The 20,136-nt window shown below is 41.8% G+C and overlaps 1 protein-coding gene across 4 annotated transcripts in view; it reads right to left on the bottom strand.

Annotated features, from left to right (window-relative positions):
* si:dkey-71h2.2 (low density lipoprotein receptor adapter protein 1) overlaps nt 1–15,069 on the bottom strand; it is a 109,490-nt gene extending 94,421 nt beyond the window's left edge. The window contains exon 1 of one of the 4 annotated variants that reach the window (XM_059981639.1): nt 14,685–15,069. In XM_059981639.1, the coding sequence (XP_059837622.1) occupies nt 14,685–14,769 (85 nt within the window). In that variant the 5' untranslated portion in view covers nt 14,770–15,069. The remainder of the gene's footprint in view (nt 1–14,684) is intronic. The other 3 variants (XM_059981641.1, XM_059981640.1, XM_059981638.1) reach the window with 3 other exon arrangements.
* Between the last annotated feature and the right edge of the window lie 5,067 nt (nt 15,070–20,136).

Genomic DNA, 20,136 nt, shown 5'->3' with positions numbered 1-20,136 from the left:
TGCCATTTTACTGAAAAGGTGCTTCCTGACTTTGCTTCTTTCTGAGCGTAATATTCTGGATTATCCCAGTAGAGGAAATAGATTTCCTCACCTTCTCTGAAAGGAAATGCAACAGAAAATTTAGAAAACAGTAGGTCAGACAACATCTGACTCTGTTATATATACCAGGTAACTCCACCATCCTCCTTTCTTTCAGATTTCCAACACTCTCCTGTTGCAGTGCATTCTTCTGTTTTTCATTCAAAGTACATTTACTATTAAAGTACATATGCAGTATACAAGCCTGGGATTCATCTTCTCCACATCCAGCCACAAAACAAAGAAAACCATGGAACCCGTTCAAAGAACATCAACACCCACCCCTGTGCAAAAACACACATCGCAAAAAAAAGCGACATCAACCCAATCACACACACAAAAAAACAAAATTGTGCAAACGGCAACAAGAAAGAAGCAGCGAAAACACAGAAAGTAAAAGACAAAATTGAAGGAGTCCATATTCTGTAATTTTCCACATTCATCCATTAACTAAGTAGCCCACAAGTATTAAGTCACTGGGCAATCACAGGTGTTCACTTTGTTCTATCTCACTGCAATTTAAAACCACACACATTTTATTTTTCTTTAAATGTTTTAAGTCAAAGGCTTTTCATTTGAATAGATCTCTCCACTGTTCTATGAATTCAAATATTAGTTTAGTTCCTCTGTCCTTAGATCCTACCTGACCTGCTAAGCATTCTCAATATTTTTAATTTCAGATTTCCAGCATCTGTACTTTTTGATTTTCAAAGATTTTTCCCCACAATTATACTTTAAGACATACCATTTACCAGTTATTCTCTTCTCATACTCCTTTGCTCACAATAATTCATTTCCACTTCCCTCTGTCTACGATATTCAGCCTGGTTCTCAGTAACTATTCGCCTGTCATGCATCAGACAACTTGCTGTTTTCTCCCCCTCATCTTCTCTACCTTTAATATCTAGGAAGCTCCAATTTTGATATACATAGCTTTCCCCACATGTGAATGCATTTTCTCCGTACCTGAACCATTCGCTCTTTAATAGAATTTTACTTATCAATGAGTTCCCTTTTCATTTCACTCTGCCTCCCATTTAAAACTTCTCTTTGTATTATTCTTGCCTTTCATGATTAATCCAATGATCCTGACCATTAGTGCCCCCACAGGTTCTCCCTCTGCCACATCAACAATTTGCATATCACATTCCCCAATGTAGATTCAACAAGCTCATTCTTTATTGCGTCAGAAACATACCAAGTCAAGGAAGTCCTTGTTCAGCACAGTTCAAAAAAGCTAATAGACCATAAGACATAAAAGCAGAATTAGGCCATTCAGCCAATCGAGTCTGCTCGGCAATTCCAACATGGCTGATCCCAGATCCCACTAAACCCCATACAATAGACAATAGGTGCAGAAGTAGACCATTCGGCCCTTCAAGCCTCCACCGCCATTTTGAGATCATGGCTGATCAATTACTATCAATACCCTGTTCCTGCCTTGTCCCCATATCCCTTGATTCCCCTATCCATAAGATACCTATCTAGCTCCTTCTTGAAAGCATCCAGCAAATTGGCCTCCACTACCTTCCGATGCAGTGCATTCCAGACCCCCACAACTCTCTGGGAGAAGAAGTTTTTCCTTAACTCTGTCCTAAATGACCTACCCCTTATTCTCAAACCATGCCCTCTGGTACTGGACTCTCCCAGCATCTGGAACATATTTCCTGCCTCTATCTTGTCCAATCCCTTAATAATCTTATATGTTTCAATCAGATCCCCTCTCAATCTCCTTAATTCCAGCATGTACAAGCCCAGTCTCTCTAACCTCTCTGCGTAAGACAGTCCAGACATCCCAGGAATTAACCTTGTGAATCTACGCTGCACTTCCTCTACAGCCAGGATGTCCTTCCTTAACCCTGGAGACCAAAACTGTACCCAATACTCCAGGTGTGGTCTCACCAGGGCTCTGTACAAATGTAAGATGATTTCCTTGTACTCAATTCCCTTTGTAATAAAGGCCAACATTCCATTAGCCTTCTTCACTGCCTGCTGCACTTGCTCATTCACCTTCAGTGACTGATGAACAAGGACTCCGAGATCTCTTTGTATTTCTCCCTTACCCAACTCTACACCGTTCAGATAATAATCTGCCTTCCTGTTCTTACTCCCAAAGTGGATAACCTCACACTTATTCACATTAAACGCCATCTGCCAAGTATCTGCCCACTCACCCAGCCTATCCAAGTCACCCTGAATTCTCCTAACATCCTCATCACATGTCACACTGCCACCCAACTTAGTATCATCAGCAAATTTGCTGATGTTATTTTTTATGCCTTTATCCAAATTGTTAACGTAAATGGTAAACAGCTGTGGTCCCAATACCGAGCCCTGTAGCACCCCACTAGTCACCACCTGCCATTCCGAGAAACACCCATTCACCACTACCCTTTGCTTTCTATCTGCCAACCAGTTTTCTATCCATGTCAATGCCTTCCCCCAGATGCCCTGAGCTTTCATTTTACCCACCAATCTTCTACGTGGGACTTTATCAAATGCCTTCTGAAAATCGAGGTACACTATATCCACTGGATCTCCTGCATCTAACTTTCTGGTTACATCCTCGAAAAACTCCAACAGATTAGTCAAGCATGATTTACCCTTGGTAAATCCATGCTGGCTCGGCCCAATCCTATCACTGCTATCTAGATATGCCACTATTTCATCCTTAATAATGGACTCTAGCATCTTTCCCACCACCGATGTCAGGCTGACAGGTCGATAGTTCTCCGTTTTCTCCCTCCCTCCTTTCTTAAAAAGTGGGATAACATTAGCCATTCTCCAATCCTCAGGAACTGATCCTGGATCTAAGGAACATTGGAATATGATTACCAATGCATCCGCAATTTCCAGGGCCACCTCCTAGGGTGCAGACCATCTGGACCTGGGGATTTGTCAGCCTTCAATCCCGTCAGTCTTCTCAACACCGTTTCCTTCCGAATGTCAATCTGTTTCATTTCCTTCCTGTATCCTTCCTTCTCTGGGGGATGAACTGATTTTGCACCTTATGCATTATTCCCAAGAATACCTGCCATTGCTGTTCCACTGTCTTTTCTGCTAGGCTATCCGTCCAGTCAACTTTGGCCAGCTCCTCCCTCATGGCTCCATAGTTTCCCCTGTTCATCTGCAACACTGACACCTCCGAGCTGCCTTTATCCTTCTCAAATTGCAGATAAAAGCTTATCATATTGTGATCACTACCTCCTAATGGCTCCTTTACTTCAAGATCGCTTATCAAATCCTGTTCATTACATAACACTAAATCCAGAATAGTCTTGTCCCTGGTCGGCTCTCATACAAGCTGCTCCAAGAATGCATCCCGTAGGCACTCTACAAACTCCCTATCCTGGGGTCCAGCACCAACCTGATTCTCCCAGTTCACCTGCATATTGAAATCCCCCATAACTACTGCGACATTACCTTTGCCACATGCCAATGTTAACTCCCTATTCAACTTGCCTTCTCACCATATCCTTTGATGCCCTAACTTCTGTCTTAAATATACTCATGGACTTGGTCTCTACCACAGTCTGTGGCAGAGAATTCCACTGATTCACCACACTCGGGCTAAAAACAATTCTTCCTTACCTCTGTCCTAGAAGGTTACCCCTCAATTTTAAGGCTGTGTCCTCTTGTTCTGGACACTCCCACCATAGGAAACACCTCTCCACATCATCTAATCCTTTCAACGTTTGGTAGGTTTCCATGAAATACCCCCACATTCTTCTAAATTCCAGTGAGTACAGGCCCAAAGCTGCCAAACACTCCTTACATGTTAACCCCTTCATTCCTGGAATCATCCTTGTGAACTCTCTAATGGAAACACCTCTGGACTCTCTAATGGAAACACATCCTTTCTGAGATCAGGGGCCCAAAACTGTTGACAACACTCCAAGTGCGGCCTGACTAGTGTTTTATAAAGCCTCAGCATTATCTCCTTGCTTTAGTATTCTATTTCCCTTGAAATAAATGCCTATATTACATTTGCCTTCTTTACCACAGACTCGCCCTGTAAACTGTATTCCCATTTGCCGTCTCTGCCCATCAGCCATTCCTCTATCCATGCCAGTATCTTTCCTGTAATGCCATAGGATTTTATCTTGTTAAGCAGCCTCATGTGTGGCACCTTATCAAATGCCTTCTGAAAAGGTATCTCTTTCTTTGCCCTTTACACCAACTCTGTATCAACCAACATCAAAATCAGATTCAGAGAAGGTGTAGCCATCCATTTTAAGCCTGCCACACAATTTAATAAGATCACAGCTGCTCCAATTGTAAAATCAATTCTGTATTTCCATTCACCCATGGCAACTTTAAACTCCCTTGTGTATCTAGAAATTACTGATCTCTGCCATAAAAGAAAGTCTGCTACTGCTAGCATATGAGGAAAAGAATTCCATAAACTCACTAGCTTCCAAAAGAAAAGGAATTTCACCTCATCTCCAGCTGAAATGAGTGATCTCTTATTTACAAACAACAAATCCTATTTCTATACTTAGACACAAAAGAAAACATCCTTTCTGCATTTATTCTGCCAAGACCTTTTAGATTGTATGTTTCAATCATGCCCCCGCCACCTCAGAGGAAGAAGTTTTATATTTGCTGATGTGAATTTTAAAACTAGTTCCAATGCACCGATGTCCTTCCTTAAAGACCAGTCCTATACCTGTTTCTCCAGATGTGAACTCATCATTGTGCAATATAACACAGGCGTAACAGCCCACGTTTCCTGGGGAACTGTTTACAATCAACAATAATTTTCCATCAGTATTTATAATTATTGGCAGCATCTGGATAGTAGCCTTTTGGAAACCAGGACACCCAGATCCCCCTCCATCTCAATGCTCTGCAAACTCCCACCATTTAGATAACGGGCTTCTGTTTTGGTGTTCCCTGCCAAAATGGACAACTTCACACTTTCCTACATTACACTCCAATTGCCAGATCTTTGGACACCCATAATTGATCTAGATCTCCATAGTTTTCTAAACTTACCTGACAGGTATATCACAACTGTTCAACAGTTACACATCTCTGTAGTTTCTCTGCTATTTGCTTGTCTATCTTTATTTGGAGAATCTGTCCAGCATCATGATAACTGTTTTGAATTCTTAATTCTATCCAGATGGATTCTCGATATAACCTCTCGTTCTTTCCATCCTTATCTGCAATATTTTTGTTAATTGGACTACAATCAGAATAATCACTTTTCTCTTTGCTACTCCTCATATATTTTACGTGCTATGGTATGAATGCCCAGACCTGCCCTGTTTTTTTTATTAAAATGATGTCTAGCTCACCAGCTTTATTCCCCAGACCTTACCCATGAGCATGCATGCATTTTAAACTTGTTCTGCATTTCTTAGATACAATAATATATATTAGTATCTCCGACTCATCCCCTAATATTATACAATTTTGAGGAAATAACAGATGGGATAGACAAAGGAGAGTCAGTGGATGTTGTTGTGACTGTGAACAATGTCACCAGACGGACACAGCTGGCAGACATAGAAGTCTTTATTCGAGACACTCAAGCTGACAAGAGAGAGACTCGGAGAAAATATGCAGACACCTCAGTCATTTGGGTGTTTCCAGGTTTACAAATTACTCTGAGATGCAGCTCCAGGAAGTCTATCATTTTGAACTGCATTTTAAACTCAACCTACAGTCCACATTTAGATCTGAAATCTAGTTGCAGTTGAAATTATTATTTGCTATATACCTCACACCAGAATACGCCCTGACGTAGTTTACATGGATTTTCAAAAGGCCGTTGACAAGGTGCCACATGTGAGGCTGCTGAACAAGAGCCCATAGCATTACAGGAAAGATACTAGCATAGATAGAAGATTGGCTGACAGGTAAGCTACAAAGAGTGGGAATAAAGTGGGCCTTTTCGAGTTGGTGGCCAGTGACTAGTGGTGTTCCACAGGGTTCAGTATTGTAACTACTGTACCTCTTTTCACACTATACTTTATTTCAGCAATTTGGATGATTGAATTGCTGGCGTTGTGGCAATATTTGTGGACAATACAAAGAGAGGTGGAGGGCCAGACAGTCTGGAAGCAGGAAGTCTGCAGAAGCACCAAGATTAGGAAAATAGGCAAAGAAGTGGCAGATGAAACAACTGTAAGGAAGTGTATGGTCACATACATTGGTGGAAGATATAAAGACAGACTATTTTCTAAACGGAGAGCATATTCAGAAATCAGAGGTGCAGAGGGACTTGGAAGACCTCGTGCAGGCTTCCCTAACTTGCAGGTTGCATTGGTGATGGGAAGGAAAATGCAATCTTGGCATACATTTCAAGAGAACTAGAATATAAAAGTAATGACATAATGTTCAGGCTTTATAAGGCATTGGCCAGACTGCTCTTGGAGTACTGTTAGGAGCTTTGGCCCCCTTATCTACAAAAAGATGTGCTGTCATTGGAGAGGGTCCAGAGGAGCTTCATGAGAATGATTCCAGGGATGAAAGGGTCAACAGATGAAGAGTGTTTGATGGTTCTGGGCCTGTACTCACAGGAGTTTAGAAGGACGACAGAAGATCTCATTGAAACACACTGAATATCGAAAGGCCTAGATGGAGGGGATGTAGAGAGATGTTTCCTAAGGTAGAGGAATCTAGGACCAGAGAGCACAGCTTCAGAATAGAGAGACATCCATTTAGAACAGAGATGAGAAAGAATTTCTTTAGCCACAGGGCGGCAAATCTGTGGAATTCATTGCTATAGATGGTTATGGAGGGCAAGTCACTGAGTATTTTTAAAGCAGAGGTTGATAGGCTCTTGTTTAGTCATAGCATCAAAGGTTACAGGTACAAGGCAAGCGAATGCGGTTGAGAAGGAAAATAAATCAGCCATTATATAATGACAGAGAAGACTCACCGTGCTGAATGTCCTAATTCTGCTCCTATGTCCTATGGTCTTAACTTGCTTCCCCAGTTACTTTTCCTTCACTCATCCCTTTCTGTACTTTATCATACTTTTCCAGAACCACACAATGGATCACATTCTATTGCTAATTTAGTTTAAACATTCTCCATTAGTAACCTTCCAATATTGCTGCAAGTTCTACTCAGGTGTGGCCCAGTTTGAAAAGATCCTTCCTGTCCATGAACGGGTCCCAAAGTCTCAACAACCTGAAGTCTTTCTTCCTGCACCTCAGCTTCAGTCATGCATTAATCTGCCAATTTTATTTCTATTTTCTCTTGCGCATTGGGAGCAATCCAAAGATGACTATCTTTTAGATCTTTCCTAATTTAAAAAAAGCATTGCCCCTAGCTTCTTGAAGTCTGACCATCAGACCTCTACTCCTCTCCTCCCTACAATGCTGGATCCAAGGTCTACCATGACGTCAGGCTCACTCCTTTGCTCGCACACACTGTACTCAATGACCATAAGATATAGGAGTAGAATTAGGCAAACTTGGCCCATCAAGTCTGCCATTTCGTCATAGCTGATCCAGTTTTCCTCTCAACCTCATTGTCCTATCTTCTCCCCATTTCCCTTCATGCCCTGACCAATCAAAAATCTCTCAACCCCTGCCTTAAATATACATAAAGACTTGGCTTCCACAGCTGCCTGTGGCAAAGAATTCCCCAGATGCACCACTCTGGTTAAAGAATGATATTCATTACCCAGGCAAAAAGACAGCAATACATCACAAGAGATTTGGTTTAATGGCTAGGGAAACCCCTGTCCACCGACAGGCTACAGAAAGTGGTGGATACAGCCCAGTCTATCACAGGTAAAGCCCCTCCCACCACTGAGCACATCTACCAGGAGCATTACCACACAAAAGTAGGATCCATCATCAAGGATCTCGACTATCCAGTCCATGCTGTCTTCTCACTACTACCATCAGGTAGGAGGAATAGAAACCTGAATTCCCACACCATCAGGGTCAAGAACATTTATTACTCTCCAGTGACCAGGCCCCTGAACTGGCACGGATAACTTCTTTCACCACTACTCTGAACTCACTCCACAATCTCACCTTTAAGGACTCTCTATGTCTCATGTTCTCAGTATTATTTTTAGGTGCAGTTTTTCTTCTTTTTTGCATTGGTGTTTGTATAGGTTTTTAGTAACATTCTACTGCATTTCCTTTTTCCTGTAAATGTCTGCAAGAAAATGAATCTCGAGATATTATCTATATATTACCACATACCAACAGCAACAGACACAAAATGCTGGAGGAACTCAGCGGGCCAGGCAGCATCTAGGAGAAGAACATAGTCAAGGTTTTCGGCCGACTGTATTCCTCCAGCATTTGGTGTGTGTTTCTCAGATTTCCAGCCCCTGCAGATTTTCTCTTTTTTGTACTTAGATAATAAATTTATTTTGAACTTTGAGCACACTAGCTATATATCCCCTATACCTACTGCATTTCTACACTCGGCTGTTACCCATGGGTAACCAGCTCCATTGTGCTGTGCTTTTCTAATGAAGAGAACTCAGGCTATCTAATGATTCTTCATTATGTAGCAGTAAGAAATGGGAACAAGCACCAGAGAGCTATATCTGGCCTATGACTCAGGGACAAACAACACAGCTGTTGCACCAGGTCCATGATGTGTGAAAGGAAAGAAAGTACGAAGTTATGCAGAGAGCAAAAAACAAACTGCTGAAGGAAATCGGTAGACCGGGCAGCACTTGAAGAGGGAAATAAGCAGACAATGTTTCAGATTGAGACTGTACATTTCCATCCGTGGATGTTGCCTGACCAACTGAGTCCCTCCAGCAGTTTGCATTTCCCTCCTGATTCTATCATCTGCAGTCTCCTCTGGTTTCAGGTTATGCAGACATATGGATCATGAAAGCAGAATTCTCGAACCAAATCCAAGAAGCAGATTCTCATATCGCAAGAACTGGATAATTAAATACAGATATGATCAGTAAGCATTGGGGCTAAATTAGACAACTGGTGTGCGGCATGACCAAAATATTTGACAAATATTTAAACTGTGAAATCATCTTAAGATAGATGTTACATGGAAATCCTGATATTGTAGATTGGGTAAAAACAGTTTTCTGTTCATTTAACCTTTTAATATTTGGCCCCACAATGCATCTATCCCTATTAAACCAATAAAATGATAAAAAGACATTGGCTGTTATCTACTACACATAATTCATACTCTGTTTATTGTGCATATCATGCCATGAATTAAGGCAAAATGCTTACAATTACCACGTTATATCAGGAGAGAAAGAAATATATTGAAGTATAATATTTGCAAAGTTTTTGGTACTTTCTCTAACATGTTCATAACAAGATAAAAGAAGTTTTGCTCTTAGGCCATCAATAACAGTGCTTCAGGGGTGGTTTGTTAGAAGAATTTGGATTAAAGCAAAAACTCCTTCATCAATAGGTGTCAATGGGGAAGTACTGGCATGGTGTGATGGGATTTATACAATTCAAATAGCTGACAACAGCATGAGATTTGTGCAGCAGCCACATAAAATCCAGATTTATCCCATCTACATGAAGAAACAATCAGAATGGAGCATACTGTGTTTAAAATATCTTTCCCCAACAACAGAGGCCAGGTTTGCTAACAGCCAGCAATAACTGTATCCATGGCAACTGTTAGTTTAACACAGTGTTGTTTGAGAAGTCTAATGATGTAACTTACAAAATTTTAATCAAAATTCTTGTCAAGTTGCAAGTTGTTAAATTTGCTCTCACATATATCATTCAAAAATCTTGCACCCTATATTTAGTCACAATTACTAATTCTGCACCTTATGTACATAATGGTTATTAAATTATTTAATATGCTCCAGTTGAAAAGAGACATTATTTCTTATTTTGCTCAATAATAATCAGTGTGTGGCTTTCTCTCTTGGAAGTGCAAGCTCTTCAGAGCTGCCGTGAATTTTCCATAAAAATGTTGCTTCAATCTGCTTATAGAAAAATTATGGCCATAGATTTCATAGAAAATGTGAGATCCAGACCCAAACGTCTAGAAAATGCAGATACCACTTCTTAGGAGCAATGGGTGGCAGACAATTTAAGGTCAAACTAGCTGTGTAGTCTAATTTTCACTACAATAGCATTTCAATAAGCTGCTATCCTATTGTTCAGAAATCCACGAGTTCACCGGGGCCCTACTTCCCATGGTCCCTTTAAACACACTGGGACAGTGTACCCACACATCGTTTAAAGTCATTCGGTTTTAGCCGTCATAGTCCCTTTAAATTCAATTCCTTTAAACATTTAAAAGAAAGAGTAAATTAAATGCATGTGTTGGGTATTCATAAAAATAACATTTTTTTTTAAATGGGGTATCTAACAATCCAACACCAAAGGAGTCAAGGCGTCAAATTAACATAACTTTATATTGTACAGTTATTTCCAACCACAGCACACAGTTTAAGCTAGCTAATTTCCCTATCGCTCCTGGGAGATCATACAATTTCAGGTAGGAAGGAGCATGCATTAGGGTTAGTGCCACAGATATGTGAAACAAGTGGCTGGAGCACAATCTTCAGTGGTCAGTAATTGTTCAGATGTTCCTACATCACTGCCTTATACAAAATTAAATTTGTTGTTTTGTGGCAGCAATGCAGTACCACATTACAAAATTACAAATAAAGATTGGCAAAAATGAAGTGGCATTCATGGGCTGTTCATAAATCTGGTGGCAGAGGGGAAGAAGCTATTCCTAAATTGCTAGGTGCTGGTCTTCAGGTTCCTGTGCTTTCTCCTTGAAGACAATAAAGCGAAGGAGCCATGTCCAAGATGGCAAGAGTCTTCAATGTTGGATGCTGCCTCCTTGAGGCATCGCCTCTTGAAGATGGCCTTGATGGTGGGGAAAATTGTGACCATGGTGGGGCTGGCTGAGTCTACAATCATCTGCAACCTCTGGGATCCTGTGCATTGGAGCCCCCATACCAGTCTGTGATCCAACCCACGTGACCTCCATATAGAAATTTCAAGATTTGTTGGTGATGTATCTAATCTCCTCAGACTCCCAGTGAAGTACAGCCGCAGGTGAACCTTTGGTGTGACTGCCTCAATGCTTTGGGCGCAACTAGATCCTCTGAGATGCTGACAGCCAGAAACTTAAATCTGCCCATCATTTCTACACTGACCCCTCAATGAGGGCTGGTGTATATTCTACGAACTTCCCTTGCCTGAAGTCTACAATCAATTCCTATTTTTGCTGACGCTGAGAGTGAAGCTGTTGCTGTGACACCACATAACAGTTGATCTATCCCATTCCTGAAATACCACCTTCTCGACATCTGAAATTTCACCAACAACAGCAGGACCACCTACAAATTTATGAATAGCTTTTGAGTGCAAAGCCACATAGTCATGAAGGTAGAGAGAAAGTAGAGCGTTAGACTAAGGTCGCATCCTTTAAGTGAGTTTGCATTGATTGACAGTGAGGGGGAGATACTATCACTGATCCTTACTGATGGCGGTCTCCCAATAAGGAAGTTGAAGATGCAGTTGTGGGGGGAGGGGGTGTGGATGCCCATGTTTAGGATTTTGGTGATTAGTACTGAGGGAATGACGTTATTGAGCACTAATTGATAAACAGCAGTCTGACAAATTTTGCTGCTGTCGAGGTGCTCCCGAGTGAAAAACCAGTGAGACACCATCCAGTTGCATTGTAATCTTTTCTTCATACTCCAAAGCATTGGGTGTTTTCCATTCCACAATCTTGAAGGAACTGATATGCATCTCCTTAGGGAAAATGCACATCTTCCATGATAATAAAAGTTTGAAGATAAGATTTACTTCTTTTAAAAATGAAGTAGTAGTAGTGGATGGAGAATAAATATTATCCAGGATAGCATGCACACTCTCTGTTCTTCTTTGAAATACTGTCATTGAAATCCTTCTTTGCAATGAATAAATCAAGGCTCCACTTGCCCTGAACACTAATCTGAAAGCTGGTAAATCTGTCAGAGCTGTATTCACACAGCCAAGATCACATGTTTAACTCTCTGGAATGGAGCATGAACACACACCTTTCCCAGTTAGAAACACTTAGAGCATGAGCCTACCTAGACCATGGTCACGCAGGTTAGTTTCAGACAATTTATTTAGCAATGTTCTACATATGAAATAAACAGATCACATTTTTCCATTTGCCCACAATATATTGCATCATTACATTTTCCTTACACAACAAACTAACTGACCTAAATGAACTAGCAATCATGAACTTTTCCTGCGCCATTGCTTAAACCATTATTTGAACTGTAAATGTGTTTCCATAAATCATTAACTGTTGTTAGTAAGCTCTGCATGATGTAAAATGCCCAAATGGTTCACCTTCACTGCAGGGGTATACATGTGACATGATTCCTTTCCTCATTTAGAATCACTTCTAAGGGACAGCAAATTAGCAATCAGGAGCATTAGCCCAGTCCAAGCTTCTCTTCTTTAACCCAGGCGATCTTAACCTCTGCCCTTACAGATGAGAGACTGAACCTAGAGGACGGAACCTGGCAAAAATAAATAAAAATAATTTAACAAAAAACAGGTGCCTTTGCTCCAATATTTCTTGGAATTCTCTCTTAGAATACTAGCTAACATGAATTCTAATAGCTAACTTATAACAAAGAAATATTTTCACTGGAATAAAAGTAATCTTAGCAAACAACTTGTGTCACACCACCGTATCCAGCTCATGACAGTTACATAAAAAACATTAAGTGTTCAGCCGCAGTATACAGACCAGGCATTATGATTTATATATAAACATTTCCCAAAGCTGGATCCAAGTTAGATCCCCATTCTCCCCAATGATTGATTGCCTTTGCAGTTGCTGGGAATCAACAAAACAGCTTTACTACTTTTAAAGATGTACCACCCTGAAGCCATTAATTACCATTTGGAGCTGACATTGTGAGAAAATGATAACTGTGGCCACAAATTTCTCCGCTGGAAGCAGCACATTACACTTATTAAATTAGTTAGTGATTTATGCAAAACAGAACAGAAAATCTGATTGAAGACAGCAATGTTGCATTAAAAAATATATTCATTAACATTTTCCAATTTAATTCAGAGAAATTTGTTAGTAATGATTTTTTTTTACACTAGAAATCAAGTCTGTCAAATTTTACAAACTCGAGATCCTGCAGATGCTGGAAATCCAGAGCAACACACATAACATGCTGGAGGAACTCAGCAGGTCAGGCGGCGCCTACAGAAATGAATAGACAGGTTTGGGCCAAGACTCTTCATCAGTTTCCAAAGTTGAAAAAATCAGTAATACATTTCCATAATTTCTTAAATCAAATGTCAAAATTAATTTAGATTCAAAACAGTCCAAGGATTAATGTTTCAATGAAGCCTACTGAATGAAATTTAAAACTTGTCAGTGCAGAATCTAAAAGCAAAGTGCATGTGTAGAGTATAAACAGTACAGACCCTTCAGCCTGTGATGCTATGCCAACCTTTTCAGCTACTGCAAGATTAACCTAACCCCTCCCTTCCACATAGCCTCCATTTTTCTTTCACCCATGGAACTTCACAGTCTTTTCTACTTTAAATGTAGCTTAGTATGTTTGTAATGCCCAAGAAAATAATGAATTTCAAACTCACATAAAAACATTATCATTACAGCAGTAAATGAAAGCTTATACATTCACAGCTCATCATAACTCTTGACCAAAGTGACTGTTAAGTTGACAACATACCATTCAAAAATAAACATCGGGCCATTGATTTCCAAATAGTACCCAAACGACAACATAAAGCACATCGAGTACCAAAATGCTCAAAAAAAACAAAGATAATTGTAACAACAATGTGTTCAGTTCATTTCGTAAAATTACAAAATATAACACCATCTTCTTGAAAAATCGTAACTTATACCTTACATTTTATATATTACTATTCTTTTCACAAGTCATTTGTTTTCCACATTCTCTGCTTATAGAAATTATGTGGACTACACGTCTACCCACTCAGGTGGAAACTGCCCGTTTATATATTACGACTTCAATGGCAAAGGCAATAGCTTTTTTTTAAAAAAAAGAACTTGTACAAAATCATGGAAGATTCTTCTAAATTGCGCGTTAAAAAATTAAACAAGCCGAACAGCTCAACCAAGCAGAAATTTCAACAAATACAGCTCGGTAGGAGAATTCCAGTTCCTCATGCACCATTCAGTTAAAAAAAGACAAGCAACATAAGCTTCAGTTACACTCATCCGCTGTTATACTCATTAAACATATCTACTTGCGTACGAGTGGACAGATAATTTCATGAAAAGCTTACGCTGTAAATAAATAATCGGTGCAATAGTTAGATTAATAGTGCTGACAATAAGAATCACATTGCTAGTCAGATTGTCTTCACAGATTCTCCCTAACTTGTAGGGAACAAATTGAAATACGTCCGAACAAGACGAGCACAAGGACCCAGAGAACGCAATGCTCCTTTAATGGTACGGGACAAAAGGCCCAAGTGATATAAATTGGCAGCTTCAACGTTATATTTTAGAGGCAAATTGATTCATATTGTTCAGCGCCCCGCTGCCCAAGCCGATTCGGGGTTTCAATCGGAAGCGCGGGGTAGGTGACGCCTGCCGCCAGCCAGCCCATTGTACGAACCGCAGAAACTTACTGTGGTGCCTGGCCAAGCCCCAGCTGTGCCGGCTAATGCTGGGGCTCCGGATCAGCGCCCTGCCGGCCGATTTTAACGCGTCCATAGTTGGCGAGTGCAAAGTAGTTTGGGATGAGCAGAGTCTGGAGCGGCGTGGCCGGCTCGGTGTCCCTGAGTGAGTGAGTGACAGGCGGCAGCCGCCGCTCTCAGCCGAGCGAGGGCAGCAATGTAGGGGCGCGGTCGCATTAACTCCAATCTCCTCGGCACGACTCCGTTCAGCTTCGCTCGGCCTGACTCGGTCCGACCCGACTCAAGTCAGTGCACTGCCCTGCTCGATTTGGCTCGGCTCGGCTCGGCTCGCATCCGCTTGCTTCCCCGCAGCTTGTCTCAGCTCAGTTGCCTCGCCGTGGCTTTTACATCAGCTCTGTTCGGCTCGGCATGACTCGACTCACAGGCAGGGAGAAAGCAAATCAAGCGACTGGGGAAACTCAGAAGGGCAGGCAGGCAGCATCTGGGGAGGCAAATGGACTATCCTTGCCTGACCTGCTGAGTTCTCCCAGTAATTTTGTTTCCCCGTTTTTCTAGATGACACCATCCGCTATCTCCTCGCTTTGACAGAGCATGGCGCGCACCAGATTGTCTCATCTCGGTTTGGCTCCAATCGGATCAGCGGGATACCATGAGCAACTTCAGACGAATTTCATTATGCCCTCTCTCTGTACCATGGCCACCTATACACCAATTTCTCCAATGTGTAAAAAGTGTAGAACTTAAGTGCATCAGTCTTCACAAGACGTCTGCTGTAAACTGGACATTCAAGTGTCAGGGAAGTGAAGTTTGTGCAGTAAAAATTACAACTGAGAAGGTGCTCAGGAAGCTTAATGGTCTGAGGGTGGATAAATCTCCTGGACCTGATGGAATTCACCCTCGGGTTTGAAGGAAGTAGCTGGAGAGATTGCAGAGGCATTAATGATGACCTTCAAGTATCCATAGATTCTGGCATTGTACTGGATGAATGGAAATTTGCAAATGTTACTTCAGTGAATCAGGACTTCAGGACCTTGAGGGAAGTTTGTGTAGAAATAGCAGGAGCTCTGACGGAGATCTTTAATATGTCATTAGAAACGGGGATTGTGCCGAAGGATTGGCGTATTGCTCATGTGGTTCCATTGTTTAAAAAGGGTTCTAGAAGGAAGCCTAGCAATTATAGACCTGTCAGTTTGACATCAGTGGTGGGTAAATTAATGGAAAGTATTCTTAGAGATAGTATTTATAATTATCTGGATAGACGGGATCTGATTAGAAGTAGCCAGCATGGATTTGTGCGTGGAAGGTCGTGTTTGACAAACCTTATTGAATTTTTTGAAGAAGTTACGAGGAATGTTGACGAGGGTAAGGCAGTGGATGTAGTCTATATGGACTTCAGCAAAGCCTTTGACAAAGTTCCACATGGAAGGTTAGTTAAGAAGGTTCAGTCGTTAGGTATTAATGCTGGAGTAATAAAATGGATTCAACAGTGGCTAGATGGGAGATGCCAGAGAGTAGTGGTGGATAATTGTTTATCGGGATGGAGGCCGGTGACTAGCGGGGTGCCTCAGGGATCTGTTTTGGGCCCAATGTTGTTTGTAATATACATAAATGATCTGGATGATGGGGTGGTAAATTGGATTAGTAAGTATGCCAATGATACTAAGGTAGGAGGTGTTGTGGATAATGAGGTGGATTTTCAAAGCTTGCAGGGAGATTTATGCCGGTTAGAAGAATGGGCTGAACGTTGGCAGATGGAGTTTAATGCTGAGAAGTGTGAGGTTCTACATTTTGGCAGGAATAATCCAAATAGAACATACAGAGTAAATGGTAGGGCATTGAGGAATGCAGAGGAACAGAGAGATCTAGGAATAACCTTGCATAGTTCCCTGAAAGTGGAGTCTCATGTAGATAGAGTGGTGAAGAGGGCTTTTGGAACTCTGGCCTTTATAAATCAAAGCATTGAGTACAGAAGTTGGGATGTAATGCTAAAGTTGTACAAGGCATTGGTAAGGCCAAATTTGGAATATTGTGTGCAGTTCTGGTCACTGAATTATAGGCAAGATATCAATAAATTAGAGAGAGTGCAGAGACGATTTACTAGGATGTTACCTGGGTTTCAGCAATTAAGTTACAGAGAAAGGTTGAACAAGTTAGGTCTCTATTCATTGGAGCGTAGAAGGTTGAGGGGGGATTTGATCGAGGTATTTAAAATTTTGAGAGGGATAGATAGAGTTGACGTGAACAGGCTGTTTCCATTGAGAGTAGGGGAGATTCAAACTAGAGGACATGATTTGAGAGTTAGGGGGCAGAAGTTTAAGGGAAACACGAGGGGGTATTTCTTTACTCAAAGAGTGATAGCTGTGTGGAATGAGTTTCCTGTAGAAGTAGTAGAGGCCAGTTCAGTTGTGTCATTTAAGGTAAAATTGGATAGGTATATGGACAGGAAAGGAGTGGAGGGTTATGGGCTGAGTGCGGGTAGGTGGGACTAGGTGAGATTAAGGGTTCGGCACGGACTAGGAGGGCCAAGATGGCCTGTTTCTGTGCTGTGATTGTTATATGGTTATATGGTGTTTAAGAAGGGTGGCAGGCAGCAGAAGGGAAACAACAGACCTGTTAGCCTGACGTCAGTGGTTGGGAAGTTGTTGGAATCGATTGTGAGGGATGAGATTACAGAATACCTGGAGACACATGACAAGATAGGCCAAAGCCAGCATGGTTTCCTGAAAGGGAAAATCCTGCCTGACAAACCTACTGCAATTCCTTGAGGAAATTACAAGCAGGGTAGACAAAGGAGATGCAGTTGACATGGTGTACTTGGATATTCAGAAGGCCTTTGACAAGGTGCCACACATGAGGCTGCTTAGCAAGATATGAATCCATGGAATTACAGGGGAGTTACTAGCATGGGTGGAGCATTGGCTGGTCGACAGAAAACAGATAGTAAGAGTAAAGGGATCCTATTTTAGCTGGCTGCCAGTTACTAATGGAGTTCCACAGGGGTTGATGTTGGGCCTGCTGCTTTTTATGATGTATGTCAATAGTTTGAACTGGTATTAATGGATTTGTGGCTAAATATGCCAATGATACAAAGATATGTGGAGGAGCGGGTAGCGTTGAGGAAACAGAGAGCCTGTAGAGAGACTTAGATAGTTTAGGAGAATGAGCAAAGAAGTGGCAAATGAAATACAATGTTGGAAAGTGTATGGTCACGAACTTTGTTGGAAGAAATAAACAGGCAGACTATTATTTAGATGGGGAAAAAATTCAAAACGCCGAGATACAAAGGGACTTGTGAGACCTTGTGCAGGACACCCTAAAGGTTAACCTCAGTTTGAGTCAGTTGTGGAGACGTCAAATGCAATGTTGGCATTCATTTCTAGAGATATAGATTATAAGAAAAGGGATGAGATGTTGAGGCTCTATAAAGCACTTGTGAGACCACACTTGGAGTATTGTGTGCAGTTTTTGGCTCATTTTAGAAATGATATACTGACATTGGAGAGGGTTCAGAGAAGAAACACGAGAATGATACCAGCAATGAAAGGGTTACCATATAAGGAACATCTGGCAGCTCTTGGGCTGTATTCCCTCGAGTTCAGGAGAAAGAGGGGAGATCTCATAGAGACGTTCCGAATGTTAAAAGGCCTGAACAGAGTAGATATGGCAAAGTTACCCAGAGAGTTGTGGATTATGGAATGCTCTGCCTTAGAAGGCAGTGAAGCCCAATTCTCTGGATGTTTTAAAGAAAGAGTTAGATAGAGCTCTTAAAGATAGCGGGATATGGGGAGAAGGCAGGAACGGGGTACTGATTGTGGATGATCAGCCATGATCACATTGAATGGTGGTGCTGGCTCGAAGGGCCGAATGGACTACTCCTGCACCTATTGTCTATTGTTATTTCCCATGGTAGGGGAAATAATGGTAGGACAAGAGGGCGCGATTTCAGGATTGAAGGACTGAGATGCAGAAAAACTACTTTAGTCAGAAATCTGTGAAATTTGTTGCCATGAGTGGCTGTGGAGGCCAAGTCATTGGGTATATTTAAGACAGATAGATAGATTCTTGATTAGCCAGGGCATCAAAGGGTATGGGGTGAAAGCAGGGGAGTGGGGATATCTGGGAAGATTGGATCAGCCCAAGATTGAATGGTGGAACAGACTCGATGGTCCAAATGGCCTCCTTCTGTTCCTATATCTTATGGTCTTCTGGTCTAAACAAGAAATGCTGGAAAGCCAAAGCAAAACACACACACACACAGGAAAGTCAGCAGGTCAGGCAACATCTATGAAAATTAATAAGCAGTTGACGTTTCAGGCCAGAAACCTTAATCAGAACAGCGGTAGACCAAGCAACACAAACAAAATGCTGGTGGAACGCAGCAGGCCAGGCCACATCTATAAGGAGAAGCACTGTTGACATTTCGGGCCGAGACCCTTCGTCAGGATGAACTGAAAGGAAAGATTGTAAGAGATTTGAAAGTAGGAGGGGGAGAAATGCAAAATGATAGGAGACGACCAGAGGGGGTGGGGTGAAGCTGAGAGCCGGAAAGGTGATTGGCAAAAGGGATACAGAGCTGGAGAAAGGAAAGGATCATGGGACGGGAGGCCTTGAGAGAAAGAAAGGGGGAGGGGAGCACCAGAGCGAGATGGAGAACAGGCAGAGTGAATCACCTCTCCAGCCACTCTGTCTATTCCTCTTAATATCTTGTACACCTGTATCATGTCTCCTCTCATCCTCCTTCTCTCCAAAGAGTAAAGTTACTTTTTCATATGGAAAAAGTAACCGGAAGAAATGATAGATCTAATTACAGGCAGTCACCTCCCAGTTTCCACCCAGCTAACAGGAGTCACCTGCCACTCATTTCCAACTCATCACCTGCAACCTATTTAAACCCAGCTCTCATCCACTGTCCTTGTTCATCATCAAATCAGACAGACACAACCAATGGCTTCAAGCCTTCAATTACACTGTGGTGTTCAGTATCTGTTTGCTCTTGTTTTGTGGCCCCCTCATGGCTTGTTATTTTGTAGTCTACTATTAAAGTTGATATGCTGATCCATCTCCACTGCTCTGCTTTTGGGTCAAGCTTTCTCTACACTTCCTGACAGGATAGGGTAATGAACAATGGACCCAGAAGGGAATGCTTGCCTAAAGGAAGTTGTCTGTCAATCCCAAAGCAGCAGCTCACCACACTCAACCAAATCTCCGTCTCGGTACAGGAACTCCACACCAGTCAACCTCCTCCCTCGGAGTCACAGATTCCAGTGCCCAAATGCTTCAATGGATCCCCAACTCCGTGGTGCAACTTTCTGCACTAATGCATTTTACACTTTAAGCTCCATTCAATTCCACAGGTTAAGCCAAGATTGCCTTCGCTATCTCTTTCCTGACTGGGCAGACTCTGACCTAGGCCACTGCTAAACAGGACAATAAAGTTACGATT

This window comes from Hypanus sabinus, chromosome 10 (assembly GCF_030144855.1).
Source record: "Hypanus sabinus isolate sHypSab1 chromosome 10, sHypSab1.hap1, whole genome shotgun sequence".
NCBI classification, from domain to species: Eukaryota; Metazoa; Chordata; class Chondrichthyes; order Myliobatiformes; family Dasyatidae; genus Hypanus; species Hypanus sabinus.
This window is presented reverse-complemented; position numbering and strand designations above follow the sequence as displayed.